We start from the raw sequence: 24,738 nt of genomic DNA, 5'->3' as shown, positions 1-24,738 counted from the left end.
TCATTGTTACTCCTCCCTTTGCTGGGGAAAAGAGAAAAAAACGAGAGATCACCCTCATCTATAATTTCAACTCGAGTCTGATGGCATGTCACCAAGCCCGTGATGTAGGAGAAAAATCTGCTTTGTCTCCTAGGTTACTGGCTTTTTGGATCAACCATTTTTATTACATATGAATACTTATTTATAGAAGTATGCAAAAATAGTCGAATCTAATTGACTGGCTAAGAAACCCCAAGTCAAAGGGCTCCTATCTCAGTAGGACTTCTTCTAGTTCTTGCTGTTTGAGGGCTGTAAGGAGCTCAAGAAAAACGCCCATTAAAGGCCTGGGATTAGCTGAAGGAGAACAGAAGCCGTGGGCCCAGCTCCGACTGCTCGAATCCTTGGCTGTGTGTCCCTGGGCCATCATTCAGCCTCTCTGAGTCCCAGTCCCTGCCATAGAATACAGATGACAATCAGTGAGCATGATAATCTTATGATGACTATCTCCCGAATCACTTGCGGCTTCCATCGGGTTATGCACGCAGGACCTTAAAAGTGTGCAAATACTGGCTGTATATGTTTTCTGTATGTAAAAAGTAGTATTAGCCAATACATGAGTCTGTAAGTGAGGCTCAGAGAGATTGAGTTATTTATTCAAGATCGAACGACCTAAGAGGGGCAGAGCCGGGACTCAAGTGCAGCAACAGACCCCAGAGCTGAGCTCTTAACCAGAGTTTAATGTTGCCGCTTCCACCAATCCATCAATTTAACACCCTGGAATTGGAGTTGTCCTTCCCAAAGTGAAGGTGGGTCACTCTAAACATCCTCATTGTCTGCCAAATCCTCCTGTGATCAGTAGCCCTGTTTTTCCTTCTCTGCTTGGGGTTGGTGCCTGGCCAGATGGGCTGTGTGGGTGGGTGGGAGACAGGAGAGGGGGTGTCCTGACAGACACATGGAGTCAGGTAACACAGCTACACAGAGTGGCTGGGGCAGTGTGAGCTGGAACCAGCTCCTAACAGCATACAAGAGCCCAGTGTGGACTTTTCAGGAGTTTTGTAAGCTGGTTGTTAAACACAGCCATTATTAAAAATTAAATCATATCAACTCACAATTAAATGTTATATTAAAAATGGTAATAAATACTCAAAACGCATCACTTGCTAATTCTTTACATTTTATCATTATCTATGCTATTGAGGTATTTACACTGATGGTACATGTGTGGTGGGAACAAATGGTGTGGCCCTGCCCAACTCTGTGTTCATTTATGTCAAGTTAGTAGTCTGAAATCAGTCATGGTGAGAGTATTGACACCATGGAAATTGGCAAACACTACAAATTAGAGACTGGATTACCATTTTATTTACTGTCTAGAGTCTAGACTTAAGAAAGGGATGCAGAAAATGTTAATAATGCAGAATAAACGTAAAAGTGGGTCATGTCTGTAGCTGTTGCACTGGGAATGGCACAAAAATTATAGGGAATATTCTTCCAATATTTGAAAACTATTATCTGATTTGTAAAGAAGTTACATCATTGATGAATGAACTCATTAAGGTCAACGAAAATATCAACCAAAATTCACATCAGAGCTATCCTCATTCATCATTAATGTAAGTGACTTTTTGCATAATAAGATATTAATAATCATTTTTCTGTAGTCGGATTTTATGACACGATTGTTGATGACAGAATTATAAAAGTGATTGGTGGGTTTTGCAAGAAATAGCAAGTCACATTGAAATTATAGGTGCAAATGGAAAAGCAAAGTAAGAAATGCTTTCTCTTTGCTGAAAGGTGAGATTAATAAGTATCAGAGACATGTTAATGACCTACCAGCACCAAAGGAGACTTTCTTATATAGTTTAGTTAAGATTGAAAGAGAAAAAGAAATTAATTTGATCACTATGAATTTCAGAGCCATTTTATATCATGTCTCATACCTTTTGAAACCAGCTTACTACATACTTGCACTTCACCTGGGAACAGTTAAGTGTTTGAACTCACCTAAAAGCATGACATGGTCTTCTGTGATGGCTTTTTAGATTTGTTTTCTAGTTATTGCAATAACTCTATTTCTGTTTCCATTTCAACCCAGTGTCTCCAGATTTCTCCTCGCAGACCAAATAGTAGGTGTGTGACTCTAGACCCCGAGGATAGGAAGGCAGGATTGTGTTTTGTTGCTTAGTGCAGTTGCTGGATGTGTAATGAGATTCAATTATGTTGGTCTCCAGTCTTTCAAACCAGCTTGAAATCTGGGCTCCACTGTGCAGGAGCTGGGCTGCCTGTGGGTGCACTCCATCTATATTTCTGGGGCAGGAGAGCATGTGGATATTTTGAAATATGGTAAAACTTTTCAAATTAAAAAAATTTTAAATTAAATTTTTGTGTTGCGCATGAAGGATGGAAGAGAAGAAAAGCAGCATGCTTTTGAGTATGTCAGAATGTAGTGCATGTCTGAGAGTCTCCAAATGGAGGGGAAAGAGCCATCTCCAAACCCAACCCACTTTGCTGATTAGCATTGCCACTCCCCAAAACATCCTTGGCAATGACCTGGAGTTGGAAGAAATGCCGCAGTGTAGTCCAAGGGGGGAGGGAGAGCTTAGGAGGAGGCAGAGCATGGAGGGCCACGAGGCAGGTGTGTGCTTAGCAACATGTGTATCCAGGCTGAGCGTGCAGGGGTTAAAATGTGTGTATTCTGCCTTTCCCCGAGCAGTTGCTGTGCTGGTTTCAGCAAGTCACTCAAGCTCTCCGGTTTTTGCAATGGGTGAAAAAACAGCTACTCTGTGCTTCAGAGTACAAACTAACTGCTTTGCTCTAAGCATCTAGGCCTCTGAGGAGCATGCTAACCTCATTACATTCATTATCATGGAGAAAGGGGAAGCAACGGACCCCTGAGGAGATAGATACCTGGGTCCCAATCTTGTATCACAGAGGAATCTTACCCCACAAGGAGGGCACAGAGCCTTGGCTTAGAAAGATCCTCACAGAGGCCGGCATAACCGTTTAGACCCTCAGGACAGAGGCCTCCCAACTTCACATTTCATAAGATGTCACTAGCTCATTCTTTTTTTGTTATTTTAATCCTCACCTGAGGACATGCTGACAGAGAAAAAGAGAGACAGAAACTTCGATATGAGAGAGAAACATTGACTGGTTGCCTCCCGTACATGCCCCGACGGGACCAAACCACAACCCAGGTATGTGCCCTGACCGGGAAGCAAACCAGCAATCTTCTGGTGCCTGGGACAGTGCTCAGCCAACGGAGCCACTCTGATGGGGCATTTGCTTATTTTTAAAAAACAGAGTGAATCATGGTTTCCCACTTCCTGTGATCTGTCCAGGTCAGCCTGGCAGTTAGGAGTGTCGACTGGGGGAGGGCGTATGTAGTGAATCCGACAGGCTCAGTGACCGAAAGTAACCTCACATTCAGGATGAGTTGATCATGAATTCCTAACTGGGCAGGTCATGGTGGGTAGTCACACCCTAGGCCTGTAACTTCCTTAGTAAAAGTTTTATTTTTGTTCTGAGCCCTGTCCATTGTTCTTGTTCATTTAGGTTAACAGTCCTTTGAGATGCCAAAGCAATGCTCTTTTCCAGAACCCCTCGGAAGCTAACCACCCACAGGTGAGCACATGGTCTTCTTGCCCCTGTATACCATCCCTATTTCAGTGAATGCTCAATGTTAACTCTCCTGCACTAACCCATGTAAAAGAAGTATCTCTCCATTTTACTTTTTATCCAATCACAGAGATTTTCCTGTCTGGCTCTCTCCCGCCTCCTTGACCTAACACCAATGGATTTCATGTAATCTTCCTTCCTTCCCTCCTTGGATTCCAAATGCATAAAAAGAACTACAACACTGCCATTTTCCAGAGCACTCTCTCAGTCCATTGAGATCTTGCCTCCCGGCATGTCCTCAGTTTGTTTCAAATGAACTCTTATAAAATTTTTCTATAGGTTTGGATGTTTTTACATCAACAGTAAGAAAGTATAGTTTGAATTATAGCTCTGCTACTTTCTAACTATGTGATCTTGGGTAAGTTACTTAACCTCTCTGTGCCTCCGTTTCCTCCTCTGTGAAATGGATAAATTACAGCACTATTTCAGATTGGGAAGATTAAATGAGAACATGCCTGTCAAGTACTTAGCTCACTGTCTGGCACTTGGAAAGTGCTCCATACATGCTTTCCAACACTGCTTTCCTGGCACATCCCTTTCTGCTGTGTGGGAGATGGTCTTTCTAGCCATTGCCTCCCACCTCCATCCTAACCAATCTTCACATTAGATTGTGGGTACCCTGTGGGCAGGGATGACTTCTTAGTCACCCCTCTATCCTCTCTGGCGACCTAACATGGTTTTTTATACCCAGCACATGCTCAACAACGCTTATTGAAGGTCTATGGTGTGTGCCAGGCAAATGCTAGAGACCAATGAAGAGGAAGCTCTACCAGGAATTGAATTAAATCACATCTCCTTTTCATTAGGAGGATTAGCTCTCATTGTTAAACAATTATAAGTCCCTTTACAATCATTCGGTGTCGTATAAATGTTATTTAACTAAGGATAGCTCTTAACAGGCAGCACACATACCCCTGACCTAACCCAGCCAGATGCAGACTTTATTTGGGAGAAGTCTGAATGCCATCCAGTTTTTACCAGGGACATGGGTTCTCCTTAGCAGCAATTAAAAAGAAGGGTATTTCTCACATGGTGAAACTTCAGCATTGGCAGAAGAGCTGGCCTGGCTAGGCTAGGCCAAGTTTCTCCTTGAATTTACACAAGAACTGCCTGGCTGTTGACACTGCTCTCTTTGGGGTGTAGGACCAATTCCCAGCCTCGGTTGTAGATGCCAAAGGAAACACCTGGAGGAGCACATGGCTCTGTGGACTGGCTGTCCCCTTGGTCAGGAGCAAGCACACCCAGTTGATGAGAGCAGCAGGAGAGGCTCAGCAGTGAGTGTCATTCTGAAGACAAAAGGATATTTTTCTTCTTAAAGTAATTACTACAGATGTCCAAATGGTAGTATTTTTGCTCTGGTTCATTGAGATCATACTGTTCCTAAGAAAAAGGTGACTCCTCTGCTTTGTCTCTTCCAGAAACTCCTTAAAGTGTTTAATACGAACCTCACTACCTTAATGTCTCAGGGATTTGGGTTGTTTCATTTTTGCCAATTTCTTATTTTAGAATTCAGGTCCCTACACTTCTTATGAGAAAGAGCTACTAGTAAGAAATATCTAAGATAGCTTTGAGACAAGTAGAATCGGGTGGCCAGGGATGGGCATTCTTAAAAACTGGAGACTTTGTGTCCACACCACCAAGAGCAGGACTTGGCACCTGGTTTGTGCTTGACAATGGAACGTGTCTGTGAGTGAAGATTCCTTGGTAAACGGTATGAGGAGGAGATGGTAGTGTTGGGTGATCACCTACATAGACAGTTATTCAAATATTGGTGGTTGACCAGTTGTGGGTTTGCGAACATAACACAGAAGGTTAGGGCCTGGGAGTGCCTTCTGCACCGTGTATGGCTGTGCTGGGTAGGGTAACAGACAGGCAAAGACAGGCAGCACCTGCTTCAATGAGACCGTCTCTTCTTTGTCCCTTTTAACAACTACTCTGACTGCCCCCAGCTCTGCCCCAGTTGCACCAGCTGGGATACACTATTATAGCAAGCGGCTGCAGGAGCCATAGCCTGGCCTACCTGTCTCCTATAATAATCCTTCTTTATTGGCTAACAATGTGTTTTGAAAGCTAGCTGGAACTACCATAAATTAAGTAAAAAGACAGTGACAAGTTGGGAACATATTTGCAACTTATATCACACAGAGAGGACTAATTTCTCTCCTATACAAAGAGCCACTACAAAGCAGTAATAAAAAGTCCAAGATCTAATAAAAATGGGCAAAAGATATGATCTGATAGTACACACAAAGCAAATATGGATGAAGTTCAGCACATAAAAAGATGTTCTATCTTTCTCAGAATGAGAAATGCAAAATAAAGCTACACCGAAAGACCATTTTTTTACCTATAATATTGACAAAAGCTCACCGAGTGTGAGAACCCACAGTATTGATGAGGGTGTGGGGCAATGGGCACTCTCAAACATTTCAGATGAGAATGTAAATTGTAACACCTTTATAGAGGGTAATTTGGCAATATTTATCAAAATTACCAATGCACACAATTTCTCTCCCAGCAATTGCATGTCTACGAATTTATCCAACAGATATATTTCTGTATTGGGAAATGAAGGACATACGAAGTTAGTGTCTAGTCTTATTTATAATAGCTAAAGATGAGAAGCACTTAAATATTCATCAACAGGGCACATGTTAAAATAAATCTTGGGATATGTTAGCTAGAACAGGGGTTGGCAACTTTTTCTGTAAGGGCCCAGGTAGTAAATCTTTTAGGTTTATCAGACCACATGATCTCCGATGTAGCTATTCAGCTCTGATGGTGTGCAAATGCAGCCATAGACAATAAGGAAATAAATGAGCATGGCTATGTCTCAATAAAACTTTATTTGCAAAAAATAGGTAGTGAGGCAGATTTGGCTTGTGTGCCATAGTTTGCTATGCCCTGTGATACAATATCATACAGCTAAAAAGCAGTATGTTCAGTTGTTTGGGCATATCCCATGCACCAAAAGGTTGCTGGTTCGATTCCCCGTCAGTGTGCATGCCGGGGCTGCGGGCTTGATCTCCAGTAGGGGGTGTGCAGGAGGCAGCTGATTGATGTTTTTCTCTTTCCCTCTTCCTTCCTCTCTCTCTACATGTCAGTTTAAAAAACCTTACAAAAAAGCAGTATGTTCTGAACACTACTATTTGTGTAAAAAAACAGAGAGCCAATGCCTGTATACATATGACCTTGTATATGTATAAAATATCTCTAAAAGGACACATAAGAAAAAATATAACATTGATGGGTCATAGAAAAGAGCTGGGTGGCTGAGACATGGGCTGGATGACACTTTTCACTGTTTATCATTTTGTACATTTTGAATCAAATTAAGGTATTATATATTTAAAAATGCTTCAATGAAATAAAAGTAAATAAAAAAAATAAAGGCAAGCTGGGACCCCTTTGCCAAGCTCATTCTGTACATACTATGAGGTGTGTGGATGCCAGGTGATGCCCCTTTAGTGCTGGCTGTGAGCACACCAGAATCAGCCACGGCTTATTTCACCGAAGAGCCATTATTGCGTATAGCCAACTCAGCAAGTCACAGAGACCCCTAGATTACAGGTGCTCTCAGGGGTTCTGCTCTCTCTCTTCTCCTTGGAAGGAACTCTTGAGTTGGCCATCAAGGCAATACCACATTTGGCATCTTGTAGCCTGGAGCCAGTGAAGAGCAAAGAAAAGGCACTGACACAGCAGCCTATATAAAATGTTTGTCCTCACAGGGCTTATTATATGTTTGTGAGTGTGGCTGACATGGGGACATGTCATCCAAGGTTCATCATGGTTAAATCTAGACTGTCCTCTGCTGTCCAATATGGTAGCCACTAGCCACATGCTTTCAATTAAAAATGAAATAAAATTAAAAATGCAGTTGTATTAGGCACATTTCAAGGGCTCAATAACCACATGTGGCCAGCAGCTACCATACTGGACTGCTGCACAGATTATAGGACATTTCCATTAACCAGAAATGTCGATTAGAGGGCGCTGCTCTGGTCAACCGCTAATGTCTCTTCCAGTTCAAAGACTATCAATAACTAGAAACCTCGCAGTTAATCTCAGCTTGGCCCCCCCCCCCCTTCATTCTTAACCGTCTCCACAATCAGTCATCCTGGCTGCTTCATCCTGACCACAAATGCCTTCAGCTGATCTGCGGCAAGCGCTGACCTGTGGTCAGAGAGGACAGCAGTGGTGTTCTGGGGTTCCTGGCCCCGAGGGGCGATCAAAAGGGGCCCGAGTTCTCTCTCAGCGGTGCCTCACGCCACACCAGCTTGTGCTGGTCATCGAATAGGCCTTTGGTTATTGTACACAGCCTCCAGTGCAGCGAAAGGGGGACAGAGATGAGGTTTCTGGGAATGAGGGTGTAGAGCTCTTCCCAGGGAAGGGAGACCCCAGGGGGAGGTTAAGAAAGCAAACAGGAGCCTTCCTTGCTGGGAGCTGGCTGCAGGCCAGGCGTAGGGCGAGGGAGCCGAGGTCTCAGTGTCTAGGCCGAGAAACTACACAAGGAAGAGAGGACCTGGGCGCCCCTGCCGGAGGCAGGCTGGAGGCCATGCTGTCCACCTGGCCGAGGAGGCAAGGTGGCAAGACTTGGGAGGGGGGCAGTCTTTTTCCTCTGCTGCAGTTCTGGGTGACCCGATGCAGTGGGCAGGAATCTGAGATGACCTCTGTGATCTCTGCTTCCAGGTGTTACGCTCGTGATTAGGTCACATGATATGACAAGGGCCAGGGGATTTTGCAGATGTAATTAAGGCCCCAAATCAGTTAATTCTGAGTTGATTAAAAGGAAGACAATATCCTGGGTTGGGCTGACTTAATAGGATTAAAGCTTTCAAAGGGTGGAGCTTTTCTGCTGGCCTTGGAGGAACATACTGTCCTGTTGTGAGCTGACAATGGAGAAGGGTGGCCTCTAGGAGCTGAGGGCCTCAGTCCTGCAACTGCAAGGAGCTGAATCTGCCAACTGCCTGAGTGGGCTCAGAAGATGAGAATGCAGCCTGGCTGATACTTTGATTGCAGCGTAGTGAGACCCTGAGATGAGACCCAGTTAAGTCACCCCTGGATTCCTGATCACGGAAACTGTGAGACAATCTCTGAGTTGTTTTAAGCCACTAAGTTTGCAGTAATTGGTTTCAAAGCAATGAAAAATGAATATACCTCATTACCTTGGGGGGGGGGGGACCAGTCCTATCAGTGGGCAAACTGAAATGACACAGGTCAATCTTTTGAACCATAAGCAGCTTTGTTCAGAAATTTTGGAAGCCCATGGCCTGCAGGGTGGCCCTGCTTCCAGGAGGATCCCACATTGTAAGGAAAAGGTCAGTTGGAAGAAGCGTTTGATTATATTGATCACAACGGACTGACAATGACATGAAAGGCAACAACTGCACAATATTCTTGAAAGTATCATTGGTTTCCTAAAACATCATTTTTCTGTTGATGATAAAAGACCTTTGAAATGGTTGCCGCTGTGAAAGAAAAACTTAGTGGAAATAGCCTGGCTGCAGAGAAACTAGAAACTCTCACCTCTCTTCCCTCCAATAACAATAGTTCTTGCTTCTGAGGCTGTTGTGAGAATTGAACCAGCAGAAAAAATGTCAAAGACCTGGCCAGCACAAATGCCCTCACCAGCTTATCAATTTTATTTTTGAATTTTATATATTTTAACAATGATTGATGGGGTGATTTCTGTGCACCTGTAAATTCCACAAAAATTGTAGGGATGAAGGGCACTGAGACTGTAATCCGACCAAGGTCAGGGTGGAGCAACTTGCATTTAGGGTTCTCTATTGTTTGTCACTCTACAGAATGGAAGCATCTCAGCATATGAATCTAGGAAACAGGTGAATGAGGGCAGTCCTACAGTGTCCCCCCACCCCCACTCCAGGGCCTTTTCAAGGTCTGTTGGTTGCAGATTGGAGAGTGTATCTCACCCTAGCCAGGAGGTCAGGAGAGTGGCCTGGCATGTCATCTAAGGTTCCCGAAGCATCCCCAAATACCCTGAGTTGGGTAACCACGACAAACAGAGAAGGAAGGCCCAGATATTGAGACCCTCCAGAAATTCCCTGGACAAACCTGATCCTCCCAGACACTGAATCATACAACTTGAGAAACTCCAAACACTGGACCACTGACGTTCCCGACACCCATCACACTGTGGCTGGAAAGAACCTAATCAGAACCTCTTTATAAGCTTTTCATGATTAAAAAAATAATAAGATTTATGGAAAACAGTATGGACATTCCTCAAAAAATTTAGAATAGAACTACCATATCATCCAGTGATTTTACTTCTGGGCATTTATCTGAATGATAGGAAAACACTAATTTGAAAAGTTATGTGCACCCTCATGTTCACTGTAGCATTATTTACAATAGCCAAGATATGGAAGCAGCTTAAGTGTCCATCTATGGATGAACCGATGTGGAATGGAATATTAATCAGCCATAGAAAAGAATGAAATCCTGCCATTTGCAACAACACAGATGGACCTGAGGGCATTATGCTAAGTGAAATAAGCCAGGTGGAGAAAGACAAATAGCATATGATTTCACTTATATGTGAAATCTAAAACAAACAAACAAACAAAAACAAACAAAACCAAGCTCATAGATACAGAAAACAGGTTAGTGGTTACCAGAAGGGAAGCGGGTTTGGGGGGTGGGCGATATGAGTGAAGGGATCAATTGTGTGGTGATGGATAGTAACTGGACTTTTGGTGGTGATCACTGTATACAGATGTTGATTTATAATATTGTACTTCTGAAACTGATGTAATGTTATATACCAATTTTACCTCAATTAAAGAAATAAAAGGACTTGGCTGATAAGTGGTAGGAGAAGCTGATGGCATCCACCTGTATCCCTCAGGCCTCATCACGTTGGTTCTCCCAGCTTCCTTTTACTGCCAGATTCTGCAGCAATGCCTGAGCGCTTTCTCTGAAGCAGAAAGACCCCTCTACTAGCAGATGGCAGAGGGGCTGGTGGGAGCTGGTGGTGTTACCCCAGCTTCCTCACCTTCCCCTCTCGTACCCTGTCCTGTTCCCCAGGGCCCCTGTGGGGCATGTTCCAGCCTCCCACAGCGGTAGCTGGTTGGATAACATACGTTTTGTTGGTTCCCTTCTCTGCTTCTCCTTTCCTGGTATTCTGGTATCCCCCCCAACTTCCAAATAAACCACCTCCACGTCAATATTTGCCTCAGGATCAGTTTCTGGGGAAACCTAAACAAAGACATACATTCATCATGTCAATGAATTTTCAACCTCCCCGGCTGAAAGGGAATCGGATACATGCTTGTATTCTCTCTGCAGAAGGTTGCGAAAGCAGTGCGTGCGAGCCACTTCACATTCATGCCCTGCGGCCAAGAAACCGACAAAAGGCGCTCGGGATGGGCAGGTGTCGGCCCCAAGGGCATGACTGCAGCTGACAAAACTATTTAGCGGAGGACTTCTGGCTGTCAGTTCTGATCTCTGCTGACGATCAGAGGAATTCACTCATTCTGCAAATATTTTCTGAGCTGTGCCTCTCTGCAAGAAGCCCAGGCAACCCTGGCCAAACCTACCCAAGTGCTGTTTGTTTGCTCTGAGGTGTAGCTTTCTGATTACTCTCTTAAAAAGACACTAATGAATCCGTTCAGAATTACTGCTGGAATGACTGTTGGGCCGGTGATGGGTCTCAAGAGGGTGAGGGGTGAGTGATAATGACCGGGTTCTTTTCTTTTTCTCACGCTGCAGGATACATTCCTGTTAATTACAGTGCCCCTCCCCCTTCTCAAAGAAATAAACACTGCAGTGGGATGCACACCCCAGGGGTGTTGGGACAGAAGCAAGGTTCCAAACTGCTTGGCCACTGAGACTTAGCTTTGGAAACAGAGCCAGGGAGAAATAACAGCCCCACGCAGAGAAAAGATCCCTGGACCGAGAGCCAGGAGAGCTCAGTGATGGTCACCCCCCCCCCCCCCGCTGTGCGACCACTGTCCTCTCTGGGTCCCTGTTTTCTCACCTCTGAAGTGAGGGGGTGGAAATGGATGGTTTCTGCGGTCATTAATTATAAACATTCATGACTCTCCTAAAAAAGAAGTAAGGGACCCAAACCAAATCTATGGTTGGGTGTCACTTTCCCTCTGTGCTGTTCGCCTCTCACCAGGTTGGGGTGGGGGTGCATTTTGTGGAGTTATCAGGCGGGATTTGTCATAAAAAGTGTTTGTTGTGACTTGGTCCAAGGAACTGAAGGTTAGAAAGAAGAGGGGCTGTTGAAAGGGGGTGGGGGTGGGAAAGCAGGGGAGTGAGGGGTGTTTTCCGGGCTGGAGAACACTGGAGGCTCCAGAATTGGTGAAGACCCCGCTGGGAGTGTTCCTGTTGATACTTGGGGCAGGGGATTGAAGGGGGCAGGGAGGAGAAAGAAAAGGCCTCCTGGCTTTCTTTTGGTACGTTTATATATATACTCTCATGGTTCACAACCCTGCTGTGCATTAGAATCATCCAGAGAGCTCAGAAAACCACAAAGCCCCGGGCGGATAGCGCAGCTGGTTGGCGCCTCATCCCAGTGCACCAAGTGGCCAGTTCGATCCCTGGTCCAGGCACAAACAGGAATCGAGCAGTGAATGCATGGGTGGGAGTAACGACAAATTGATGTCTCTCTCTCTCTCTCTCTCAACATCTCTTCCCCTGTCTCTAAAATCAATTAAAAAAAAAAAGCACCACAAAGTCCCTCTCCTCCTTCAGGTTTAATTGGTCTTGGATGGGGCCTGGGGGTGGGAAATTAAAAAATGCTCCGAAGTAATTCTGCTGTGCAGCTGGGATTGAGAAATTCTCAGTGGTAACCAAGGACCAGGAGCAGCCCTCCTGCCTGGTCTTGAGCCTGGTCTTGACTGGCACCTAGTTTCACGCTTTCTTCCCTCCTCTGCCGCAAGATTCCAGAGCCATGTGTGGGTGGGGCGTGGAGAAGGGAAGAAACCCTGTGTATCCTGTTTCTGGTTAATTCCTTTATTATTTATGAAGGTTAGTAAGAGTTGTTTTCTTCCATGAAGAGAATTCATACTACTTTAAAAAAGTCAAGAAATTTCCGAAAGCGAGAAAAACATTTCAAGGTGCTCAAGAGGTCTGTCTCTCAGAGACAAGCGCCGCTGACACCGTGAATGTTTCCCTGTTTTCTTTCTCATCTTTTCTTTATGCCCTGTTTCTTTGTCTGAATGCTTTGCCCTACTGTATACAGTAGGGGCTGGCAAACTGTAGCACGCAGGCCAAATCCAGCCCATCTCCTGCTTCTGTAAATAAAGTTTTATTGGCACACGGCCACACTCATTTGTTACTTTTTGTCTGCAGCAGCTTTCATGTTACCGTGGCAGAGTTGACTATTGCATCAGAGACCATTTGGCCCAGAAACTAAATATTTACCCTCTTGTTCTTCACAGAGGAAGTTTGTTGGCCCTGGCATATACCTCTCTATTCTCTGTTCCCCGCACCTCACCCCCATTTACCTTATTGCATGAGCATTTCCCACGTTGTTATAAACGCTTTGTGAATAACATTTCTAATAACTGCCTGATATGGCATTGCATGGTTAGCCTTTATCCTATTATTACACATTTATGTGTGTTCTTCCCAAATGTTTTCACTCTTATAATGAATGCTTCGGTGAGTGTACTTGGATGTAAGCTTTACTTGTATTTTCAATGTTTCTTTACGATAATGTCCAGATCATTCAACTGGTACGCAGGGGAATTTTACGACTCTTGATACAAATCTCCAAGTTCCTTCTGCAAAAGGGTCATAATGCTCCCCAATAACATAGGTGAAGACCTCCCTCTCCATATACTTGCCAGCATTGTTTTTATTATTACCAGTTTAAATATTTTCTGCTTTTGGGCAGGTAAACAAGAACCTATTATTTTAATACACATTTCATTTATGTCGAATGAGACCGAAAGAGCTGCGTTTCTTCCTTTGCACATTGACTGCTTTCATCTCTGCTTGGCCTCCTTCCGCACAAGGCAGAGTGGAGGGTGCGGGTCCTACCTCTCACCTTGGCCTGGAGCGAGGCTCCTGCCTCCATCCGGCTCTTTTCGACATCTCTCTCCCAGTGAACTCTGATGGTCTCAAGGATGTCGTCCAGATCAGTGCCAATGGGGACGTCCACTTCTAGCTCAGACGCAGCCCACTGTCTATACAGCACTCTCACGTCCTGAAAATGACAAACACATCTCCGGTGAGTTCCACAGGAGAAAGAAAAGACGTGGGACTGTAGTCAGCAGAAGCCCCGTTCCGTGGGCAACACTTCGCTTCTCATTCTGCTCCAGCCAAACGTGAGGCTTCAGAGCTGCTCGCAAAGCCCCTGACCCCCTTCCTAGCACAGGTGCTGTAGTCTCAGTGAGTCTTCACAAGCCCAGGCCCAAAGCAAAAATCCAAAAAACTAGCTAAGTAGCAATACAGAGTAAGCGGCAATAGCAAGATGAAATTTATGCATTTCATAAAGTCAGAGTAAGCTGAAAGAGCTTTAAAGATAACTGTGGAGTCTCTCACTGCTGAGGAGTGGTAGAAAATGCTAAAGCCAAGAACAGGAGGAAGTGGGCCAATTGGTTCCTGTTTTGCTTACGGTCGAACTAAAGAAGGAGCTTCCTGACGTGAGCGATCTTGAGTGAGGCCTGACTTCTTCATCTGCGAGCACGTCAGGCCTCGGATCCGGCAGTGGTACGTGGCTGGTGGTTTAGAATCCGTGCAGTTCTGCAGGGGCCTGGACCACGTCGCTGCGGGAGGTCCCCTCCGTCCTGTCACTCAGGGATCTGACCTGATTCCATTAATGAGCGCGTGCAAACCACAGCCCGGATCAGAGTTACTGTTTGTCCTATATAGTGTTGAAGACAAAGATCTGAAGAACGCCTTGAGGGACTGGATGCGCCCTCCAGTTCCACACAGGTGCCATCACCCGCTCTTGCTTGGACCTGCTGCCTCCCCGGGTCTCACAGCAGCCTGGTTCTGAAGCCATTGGAGTGTGAGGCCCCTGGGCTAACCTGACCCACAAGGACTGAAAGTGTTTCACCAGCATCTTCCCTGCAGCCTTGGGCAAGCGACGTGGACAGGCCCAGGTGAGCTGCCATCACCTAGGTTTGTTTTTTTAAAAAATATTTTTATTCATTTTTAGAGAGAGAGGAAGGGAGAGAGAGAGAGGGAGAAACACCACTGTGAGAGTGGAACGTGGATCAGCTGCCTCCTGCTCGCCCTCCAGCTGGGATGGAGCCCACACCCAGGCATGTGCCTGGACCTGGAGTCGAACTGGTGGCCTTTTGCTTCACTGGACGGACGATGCTCGGCCAGCTGAGCCGCAGCGGCTGGGCCCAACACCTGTGTCTTGAAGCTTGGCCAGACAGGAGAGTGTGGCCAATCCGGCATCACCCACCTCGCACCTACCTCTTCATAGCTCCTTGATAGAAGACCAAGTTCTTCTTTCAGGCTTTCGATTTGACTTTCCAGATCCATTTTTGTCAAGTTAGCTTCATCGATGACTTTATGGAGACAGTTAATTTCCTCTTCCACTGCCTTTCGAAATCGCTGCTCATTTTCATATCTGCGGGAAAAGGAACTTAATTAGCATAGCCGGGCAAGCCAAAAGACAAAATAATAAAATTACAAGTGTTACCAACAGGCCAATTATGTGCTAGTTAGACAATGAATGTTAGATGTCACTTTTCCAGCAGCTTCGAGGGCACGGTTAATGTAACTGATACACGTTGATTTAAAACGAGAACAACTGTTGTCAACTCCTGATAACCCGACTTAACGGGCTGCCAGCCTCATGGGGCACTGGGAGCCTACAGCTGGAGGGTGAACTTCCCCAGGAGTTCAGGGATCCAGCCCCACCACCATTATTCCGATTTGTCACCCTTTTCACCTGCGGCTCCTTTAACAAACATACTGAGAATCTGCCAAATACCAGGCTACGTGCCAATGACCCCAAATGAGGCATGTGGTTTCTCTCTCCAAAGGGCCCATGTGGAATTTCAGGATCGTGGCTGCCAAACCCAAATGCCAAGCGGCCAATAATAGGTGAGGGTTGAGGGCCAGGCCTGGGCTGCGGAGAGAGTTGGGGATTGAAGCACAAGCAATAGCTTCTACTTTGCCTAAAGGGGCGCTGCTGTGAGCTGCTCCGTTCCTGCTGTGTGGGAAGGGTGTGCCAGTTCTCTTCAAGAGAAACGAGAAGGCTGGATTTACATGTGAAATATCCAGAGTTTTAGAAACTTACAACTTATGCACTAACACACACGGCCACGTGTGTGCATACACACGGACACAAGTCTGAAACTGCCCACTCTGAGCTCTTTCAGTCTCTGTTTACACAGGGCCTTCTTTCTAAAAACTACCCAACATCTTTGCCAATTTCTCCCCATCCCTCTCCTTTCCTTCCATGGCCTTCTACGCAGCTGGACCACTCAGCCAAATCTCACAGCTGAACCTTAATCCATTCATAGAAGGGAGAAATCTCACACCTCTCATTCATATGTGGGGCGTGTACACTGGCATTTTAAACGCCCAGGTAATTCTAATACGCAGCCTCCACTGAGAAGCATTGCTCTAAGCCAGTAGTTCTCAACGTGTGCTCCCAGGACCAGCAGGATCAGCATCATTGGGATCCCGTAGGAAATGTAAATTTCGGGCCCCTCTCCAGATCTACTGAATCAAAAACCCTGGGGGTGGGGCCCAGCAACCTGCGTTTTCTAAAAGCCCCCTAAGTGATTCTGGACTGCACTAGAGTTTGAGAACCCCTGCTCTAAACGGAGTGACACCAGGCAAAATCTCTGAGCCCTTGGGGCCTAGTTTGTGTCTACAGGGAGGGTTGGGGCTCTGGATTCTCCCTGGGACCCTGTTTTCCCACCCCAGCCTTCCATGTGGCTGGGGGTGAATGCCGCAGGCTCCAGACGGCATTACCCAAGTCACCCGAGTCTGGAGGGATGGAGAGTGTCAGGACAATACCTGTCTTTAAAGTCGTCTGCACCCGCCTGGATATTCTCTGTCTGCAGCATGAGCCGGGCGTTTTCCAAGACTGCCTCGCTCACCTGCAACAGTCACACAGCAGAGAAGACATGGTCACTGGAATGTTTTCCCTGTCCCCCGCACTCATGATGGACACAGAAGCTCTGGGGAACTTTGTGTCCCTCTTGGAAAAGGAGGGAAGAGATAAACAATAAAGCACAGACTGGATTTTTTTAAAAATCCCCACCTGAGGATATGTCCATTTATTTGAGAGAGAGAGAGAGAGAGACATCGATGTGAGAGAGCATTGATTGGTTGCCTCCATTCATACCCTGACTGGGAATCAAACCTGAAACCTAGGTATGTGCCCTGACTGGGAATTGAACCCGCAACCTTTTAGTGTTCAGGACAACACTCCAACAACTGAGCCACCCGGCCAGGGCAGAATCTGAATGCTTTTAAAGGGCTTTTAGAGTTGAATGTTTGGACCAAAAAAGAGCACTCAAAGGCAGACTTGTTTATAGCCCCTGTCACAATGATGAGCTTTGGACTCACTTCCTAGAGAAGTTTCTGGCTCCTTAAATGAAGTTTCACTGGCTTGGCTTAGTGGCTCTTAACATTTTCTGGCCCTGGATGCCTTTGGAAAGCTGATGAAATCCTGAGCTCTCTGGGTCAGTGCTGTCCAACAGGGCTCCCCGTGAGGATGACCTGTTCTCTGTGCTGCCCAACGTGGTAGCCCAGCGTGCTGGTCAGCACCCCAACTGTGACGAGGGGGACCAAGGAACGGAAAAGTTAATGTTATTTAAACTTAACTAACTTAAATTTAAATAGTCACATGTGGCCAGCGAGCACCATATTGGACAGCATGGCTCTAGCATTTCATCTACCTTCAACGACAACACGAGTGAACATAAACATTGTGCGCACAGTGCAGGGGGTTCACGGGGCCTTGAAGAGTGATTTTACCACCATTACAAAAAATGTTAAAGGGACTCCTTTAAGAAGAAGAAGAAGAAGAAAATAAAGTTAAAAGTATCAAGAATAAAATGGCAACAACTATATATCTGCCAATAATTACTTTAAATGTAAATGGATTAAATGCAAAACAAGATCCTTACATATGCTGCCTACAAGAGACTCACTTCAGGTTGAAAGACACACACCGACTGAAAGTAAAGGGATGAAAAAAATATTTTATGAAAATGGAAATTTAAACAAAAAGCTGGGGTAGCATACTTAGAACAAGAGACAAAGAAAGACCCAGCAATTCTATTTCTGAGTATTTATCTGAAGAAACCCAAACACTAATTGGAAAAGATATATGGACCCCACATGTTCATTGCAGCATTATTTACAATAGCCGAGATATGAAAGCAACCTCAGAGTCCATCAATAGATGGATGGAAAAATGAAAAAGTGGTGCATATACACAATGGAATATTACTCAGCCATAAAAAAGGATGAACCATTGCCATTTGCAACAACATGGATGGATCTAGACGGTATTATGCTGAGTGAAATAAGTCAGACAGAAAGACAAATACCCTATGATTTTACTTATATGTGGGATCTATAAAAAACAAATGAACAAAACAGAAACAGAAACAGAAACAAACTCGTAGAGATAGAGAACATTTTGATGGTCTTCAGATAGAAGGAGGACTGGGGAGATGAGTGAAAAAGAGAAAGGGTGTAAGAAGTACAAATCGGCAGTTACAAAATAGTCATGGGAATGTAAATTATAGAGAATATAGTCAATAATATTGTGATAACTATGAATGATGCCAGATACGTACTACATTTATTGGGATGATTACTTCATAAGTTATATAAATATATAACTACTATGCTATACACCTGAAACTAATATAATATTGTTATGTCAACTGTAATTGAAAAATAAGAAAATTAAAAAAAATTTTTTTAGAAGAATACAGAGTATAAGAAAATATAGTTAATATCATTGAATACAGCTCATCCAAAGGGCTCTGGCTACGTGAGGCCTCCCTGAGAACTGGCTTTGGCTGCCGTGGCCGAGCCCTCTCTTAAACCAGCCCCACATTCAGAAAACCTTCTAGTCTTGGACTCTCGGGACATTCAGATTGCCCTGCTCAGTTTCTCACAATGATGCCCATGGCAATTATTCCACCCAGCATGGGACCCCGAGTTACAGCAGGTGTCACTGCAAATTGTAGGCTTAAAAAGAATCATGGTAGAGAAGGTGGCTTCGGAAGTGCTCTAGACTAGGTGGCCATGCAGGGCAGATGTGGGCCTGCAGCTTATAGAATTTGAGAGACTTCCTTTAACAAAAAGGCTAAAAAAATGACTAATACAGCCCTGGCTAGGTGGCTCAGTTGGTTGGAGCATCTTCCCATGCACCAAAAGGTGGGAGGTTTGATTCCTGGTCAGGGAGCATGGGGGGGGGGGACCTATCAATGTTTCTCTCTCTCTCTCTCATACACACTCTCTCTCCCCCTCCCTCCTTCCCTTTCTCTCTCTAAAATAAATCAAAAGCATATTCTCAGGTGAGGGAAAAAATAAATGACTGATATAAAGGGGGCTGTGCGGTGAGCTAGAGACCCTGAAACTTAAATTCCTCATTTAGTGCAGCTTGGTTTTGTTATTTGTTTCTGCTTTTTAAACTTGGGATCTAGGGGGTGGACAGAAAAAGTAAAAAATAAGACAGAACTCTAGGGGTGGGTGTGGGGGATATGTGTGCCACATTTAGAGTCATACAGTTCTGGAAAAACAAAAAGATGGCCGAGAAGGCAATCATTCCAAGTCTTGCCTTTTGGATCCATGTCCTTTTACCTTAGCACCAACTGTGAGAATTTGTAACGTTTCTCCAGTTGGTTGCAGACTATAAATAAGAGGCTGCCTGAGCAATCATGGAGTCAGGTAGGAAATACAGTCTGCAGACGGTGAGGTGAGGTGAGGTGAGGTGAGGAGCTGGCTGCTCAGCGTCCTTGCTCCTCTGTTCTCGCTTGGGGTTGAGGACAGGGGACGTTTCCGAGATAATTTGGACGCTGCCCAGCAGATAGGGCACTTCTGTCCAAATGTCTGTCCCAGGCAACTCATGCAGCACTAGGCTTGGGGAAGCTGGAGGCCGTCCTGCTTTACTGTTGTTTAATAACAACCAGGGGTTTGTGCAAGCCTTAAGTGGAGGCTAATTATAGGCCTGGACTTGCCAAAGTGCAGCTGGCTGGCTGGGCTCCCCTGTCTCCCTCATGGACGGATCCTGAAATGACCAGCTAGTCCACCATGCAGCCACAGAGAGCCCTTCATGGTTCTCCTGCAGGCGCCCAGCCGAGCAGAGGCTATGTCCTCTCTGGTGTTAGCAGTGACTCGGCCGCCCCAGTGGCAGGAAGGGCCAGTCAGGCAGCATGATGAAGGATGGACCTTGGCTGAGGTTTAGCATGGGCTGAGGACTGGGATGGGGGCCAAGGCCAAAGGCAAAGCGTGGAGCCTACAGTGGAACAGGGGACATCTCTGTTTCTACCTAGGAAGGCTTCATGAAATCCTCCCTGGGGCTGAGAATAGGAAAGAAAGAGGAAAGGGAAGTCTCACTGACTGACCACCTACAGGTGTACCCAGCCAGTGTGCCAGAGCTGGCTGGTACTGGTTTGTGAGAGCATATAATAAATATTCCAGGAGTTTGGTGAGCCGGCTGTTAAACACAGCCATCATGAAAATTTTAATTATGTGAACTTACAATTAAATATATTATATTAAAAACACAGGTGATAATACTCAAAATGTAAAGGTCACAAAAACTCATTGCTTCTTAATTGTTTGTCTATGTGTAACTATCATTTTTGCTTTTGAGGTTGTTTGTTTCTACTGTATCTGTATGGTGGAAACACTATGATGGTGTGCTCGACCCTTCATTCAATGACAGCATGTTGTTAGTTTGATATCAGCCATGGTTGGAATGTTTACACAAGGGCAATTGGCAAACACTGTTTTATGCATAGGTTGCTGATTGTTGAACACTCACTGACTAAGCCCCAAGCTCTATTAAATACTTAACATTCATGACTTCACTAAATGCCCCTGGCACCCTTCTGATGTGGATTTTCAACACACCCACTTTACAGATGAGAATGCCGAGGCTCAGAGAGCTTAAGTAAGTTGGCCAAAATCACATAGGTGGAAAGTGGCAGAGCCAGAATGCCAAACCAGGCCAGTGTGACTTGAAAGTGTGCATATTTTTGTCATCAGCTTTGGAAACTAAAAGGCACATCAGAATCAAGAGAGATTCTGTGGAGGATTATTTTCTGTCTTTCTCTTATGACATTGAACAGCCAGGACTCCAGGTTTCTATCTGGGCTGCATCATGAAGATAGAGAGATAGGTTCCCTGTTGGATATGAGGATGCTCACGAAACCAAACCAAACCAAACCAAACCAAACCAAACCAAACCAAACCAAACCAAACCAAACCAAACCAAACCAAACCAAACCACAGTGGGCAGACTGCCAGTTTGTACGTGGTGTTCTGGGAATGCTAGCAGAGGAGGTCCTGTCCTTCCGCCCAAACATAGAGCCAGGATTCCTACCTTTGAGGTGACATGACTTAATGCCAGGTCTGCTAAAAACAAACACTTTGTCATAGCAGCATTAGTGCGAATTGCTGTGCGAGATTAGGTGGTCTCGGGCCTATCCCCTCAGTAGCATTTTTAATTTTATTTATGTATTGATTGATCTTAGAGAGGAGAGGAGCAGGGTAGAGAGAGGGAGAGGGAGAGAGGGAGGGAGAGAGAGAGAGAGAGGGAGAGAGGGAGAGAGAAACATTGACTTGTTCTACTTATATTTGCATTCATTAGTTTGTTGATTCTTGTATGTGCCCTGACCAGGGATCAAACCCGGAACCTTGGTGTATCAGGACAATGCTCCAACCAACTGAGCAGTCCGACCAGGGCCCCCTCAGCAGCATTTTTAAGTCATTGAAGTCTTCCTGGAGCAGGAAACAGGAGACTCCTTCAAAGCACAAATGCAGCAGAAGAGAAGGGCAGGGTTGAGTACCAGGAGAATACACATTCAGAGGTCAGAGGTCAGAGGTCAGAGGTCATGATGGGGGTTGGTTGGGCTGAGAGGGGTGGTGTGGAGGGGGAAAGGGCGGGCTGACCACTGGCCTCAGCCAGCTCCACTGCTCTGGGTGAGCCACGCAGCCCAGCTCACTTCCCCGGAGCCGCCTTCCCTGCCCCTGCATGTGGAGGCTTGCTTAGCAAACCCTGTACCAGTGGTTCTCAAAGTGTGGTCCCTGGACCAGCAGCACCAACACCACCTGAAGACTTGTCAGAAATGCAGATTCTCAGGCGCTATACTCGGATGTGTGATGCGGGACCTCTGGAAGTGGGGCCCAACAAGCTTTCCAGGGCTTACGAGGCACACTTGACTTGGAGAACCCCCACTTTGCACCCACCTGCCTCCATGCTGCTCATGTCACCTCCCAGGCTGCTCCTGGGGGTCCCCCGTGTTCTCATCTGTGCCATTGCCTGTATCTACAACACCTGGCTTTACCGCCTCCCACCCCGAGCCCTGCCGCCTGGGAAACGCTGCCCCACTTTAAAGCTCACCTCAAACGTGGCTTCCTCTGGGAAGCTTTTTCGTTTTCTTTTTTAAAAAATATGTATTTATTGATTTCAGACAGAGGAAGGGAGAGGGAGAGAGAGGTAGAAACATCAATGACGAGGAAAAGTCATCGATAGGCTGCCTCCTGCACGACCCCCACTGGGGATCGAGCCGGCAACCCGGGCGTGTGCCCTGACGGGGAATCGAACTGCGATCTCCTGGATCCTAGGTCGATGCTCAACCCCTGAGCCACGCCGGCGGCTGGGGAGCTTTTTCATTCACCCACTCACTCACTCTCGCCTTCGTTCTTCAGCACATGATGACGTTTCCTGTGGGCCAGGCTCTGTGCTGCGTGCAGGGCATCAGCAGCTACTGTGCAAGAGGCGGTCAGAAAGGCAGGGAAGGACTCAGGAACAACGGAAGGAGGTAGGATTTACTAGGAAGCCGTGGAAAGGTTTTGAGGAGGCACAGGTGTGATCCCCCTGACTCCAGCGGGACGGGGGATTGTGAGAGGCAGGAGGTGATGCTGAGGCCCCAGCTAGGGGGCTGCAGGGGAGATGCTGGTGGCTTTGACCAGGGTGGTTGCAGGGATGGTGCAGAGAAGCAGACAGGTTTAAGACATATTTTGGGGCTGGCACTCAGTTTTTGGTGATGAAGCAGTTGTGAGGAGAGTGAGCAAAAGGAACCAAGAATGACCCCTAGGTTGCCTGGCTGGTGTGGCTCAGCGGTTGAGCGTTGACCTATGATCCAGGAGATCGAGGTTCGATTCCCGCTCAGGGCACATGCCCGGGTTGTGGGCTCGATCCCCAATAGGAGGCGTGCAGCAGGCAGCCGATCAATGACTCTCTCGTCATTGATGTTTCTCTCTCCCTCTCTCCCTCCCTTCCTCTCTCTGAAATCAATAACAACATATTAAAAAAAAAGACCCCTAAGTTTTAGCCTGAACTACGGGGTCCATAGTGCTGACCCTCTTCCTCCCTCCTTGGGTCTTTCTGCATCTGAGTCCCCCCCACCCCACGGGACATGCCCCGTCTCACCACACTCAGTAGACAATGACAGTTTTCTCTTATTATTGACCCGAGCTCTTCCACGCCCAGGCTTGGGCCAGTTACTGGGGGAACGCTAAGATTTCCTTTCTTCGTCTATAAAACGAGGCTGATAATACCTCCCACCTCCTTGGTGCTTGTGAGAATTGGATGATCCTCTGCATGGACAGGCCTTGGCTGCCTGCCTGGCGCACAGTCAGTCCCTCAGCATCCCATGAACAGCAGCCACTATTATTATTGTTACTTGTCTTAATACAGAGCAGTTGTTCAAAGACTGTCGGACGGATCTGAGGGGCGTGTGCAGCCTGGCACCGTCCGCTCCGCTGCACAGGAGCTTGAACGAAGATTTCTCTCCGGTGGCTTGATTGCCTTCTCCCGGTTTTTCCTGCGCACAGTGGTTTTGAAAAGCCCTGCTCACGGGTGCTCTGAGGATGGGGCTCTAGCGCTTCCCGTGGCCGTCCTCACTGCAGATGCAGTTACTGAAATAAATGGAGCTGGTGGTGGGGGTGAGAGGTTTGCCCATCGCTGTGTTTAAAAAGGCCAAGGGCAGGCAGCATTTTAAACACTGTGATCAGTTGGGCCCAAGGGGGCAATGAAGGCTTTACTTGGAGTTAAAGATATGGGCATCCCAGCGGCGAGAGCTGCGGGCGTGGGGAGGAGGCGAGACGGGGCCCCTGGGAAATTAGGCTCCGCTGGCTGGCGCAGCGGCGGGACGCAGGGGTCCCTGGAAGCCCTTCTCATGTATAAGTGACTTTCACGTTTAGGACAAATGCTCAGCATGACTTGCTTCTAGCAATAAATAAACAAGAAGGCATTATCCCTCCTACGCCGGAGATAGTGTGTCTCCACCCCGTGTCACCCAGCCAGACGGGGGCTGCTCTGAGCTCACCTTGACCCCCCAGCTGCCTTTGTCACAGAAGACGCACCTTCCCCTCCGGCACCCGGACGCCACTCTCTCCCGCTCCTCCTCCCGCCCGGCTGGCCATCTGCACCGACCCCGCCTTCAGAGGTCCTTCCCCTTGCCCGGCCTCTCGGTGCTAGAGCTTCTCACGGTTGGGTCTGGGGCTGGTTCTTCTTATTGTTAAGTGACCTGATCTATTCCCGTGGATTTAAATGGCTGTGCTGATGGCACCTACCCGTATTTCCCCAGCGCAGAGCTCTCTTCTCTACCCCAGACTCACATCACACTCTCCTTGACGTCTCTTCTTGGGTGTTTCTCAGACGTCGCAAACTTAACATGACCCAAAACGGAATTTTAGATTTTTGCCTTCAAATCTTTCCTCCCCCCAGTGCATCTCCTCCATGTCAGCAGAGCACTGAAATTTACCAGAAACCAGGGGGCCTTGCCCCATATCTCTACAAGTTTCTTGATTGCTTGAGTTACCAACCACAGACCAACAAAGGAAGGTTTAGCTCATGTGAATGCCCCTCCCTTTTCCTCCATTCATATCGGCTGTCTTGGCGACTTTAAATAATAAAACTCTACATCCTTC

At 46.5% G+C, this 24,738-nt stretch overlaps 1 protein-coding gene across 1 annotated transcript in view; it reads right to left on the bottom strand.

Moving 5' to 3' along the window:
* The window catches only part of BFSP2 (beaded filament structural protein 2), a 43,344-nt gene that overhangs the window by 4,873 nt on the left and 13,733 nt on the right, over positions 1-24,738 (bottom strand). Inside the window, exons 2-4 of the mRNA XM_016224312.2 lie at positions 16,627-16,709; positions 15,067-15,223; positions 13,685-13,843 (exon numbers count right to left, since the gene is read on the bottom strand). Of these exons, the coding sequence (XP_016079798.2) occupies positions 13,685-13,843; positions 15,067-15,223; positions 16,627-16,709 (399 nt within the window). The remainder of the gene's footprint in view (positions 1-13,684; positions 13,844-15,066; positions 15,224-16,626; positions 16,710-24,738) is intronic.

The sequence above is a fragment of the Miniopterus natalensis genome, chromosome 15 (assembly GCF_054644295.1).
Source record: "Miniopterus natalensis isolate mMinNat1 chromosome 15, mMinNat1.hap1, whole genome shotgun sequence".
NCBI lineage: Eukaryota > Metazoa > Chordata > Mammalia > Chiroptera > Miniopteridae > Miniopterus > Miniopterus natalensis.
The sequence above is the reverse complement of the archived record's forward strand: the minus strand, read 5'-3'. Positions and strand labels throughout refer to the sequence as shown.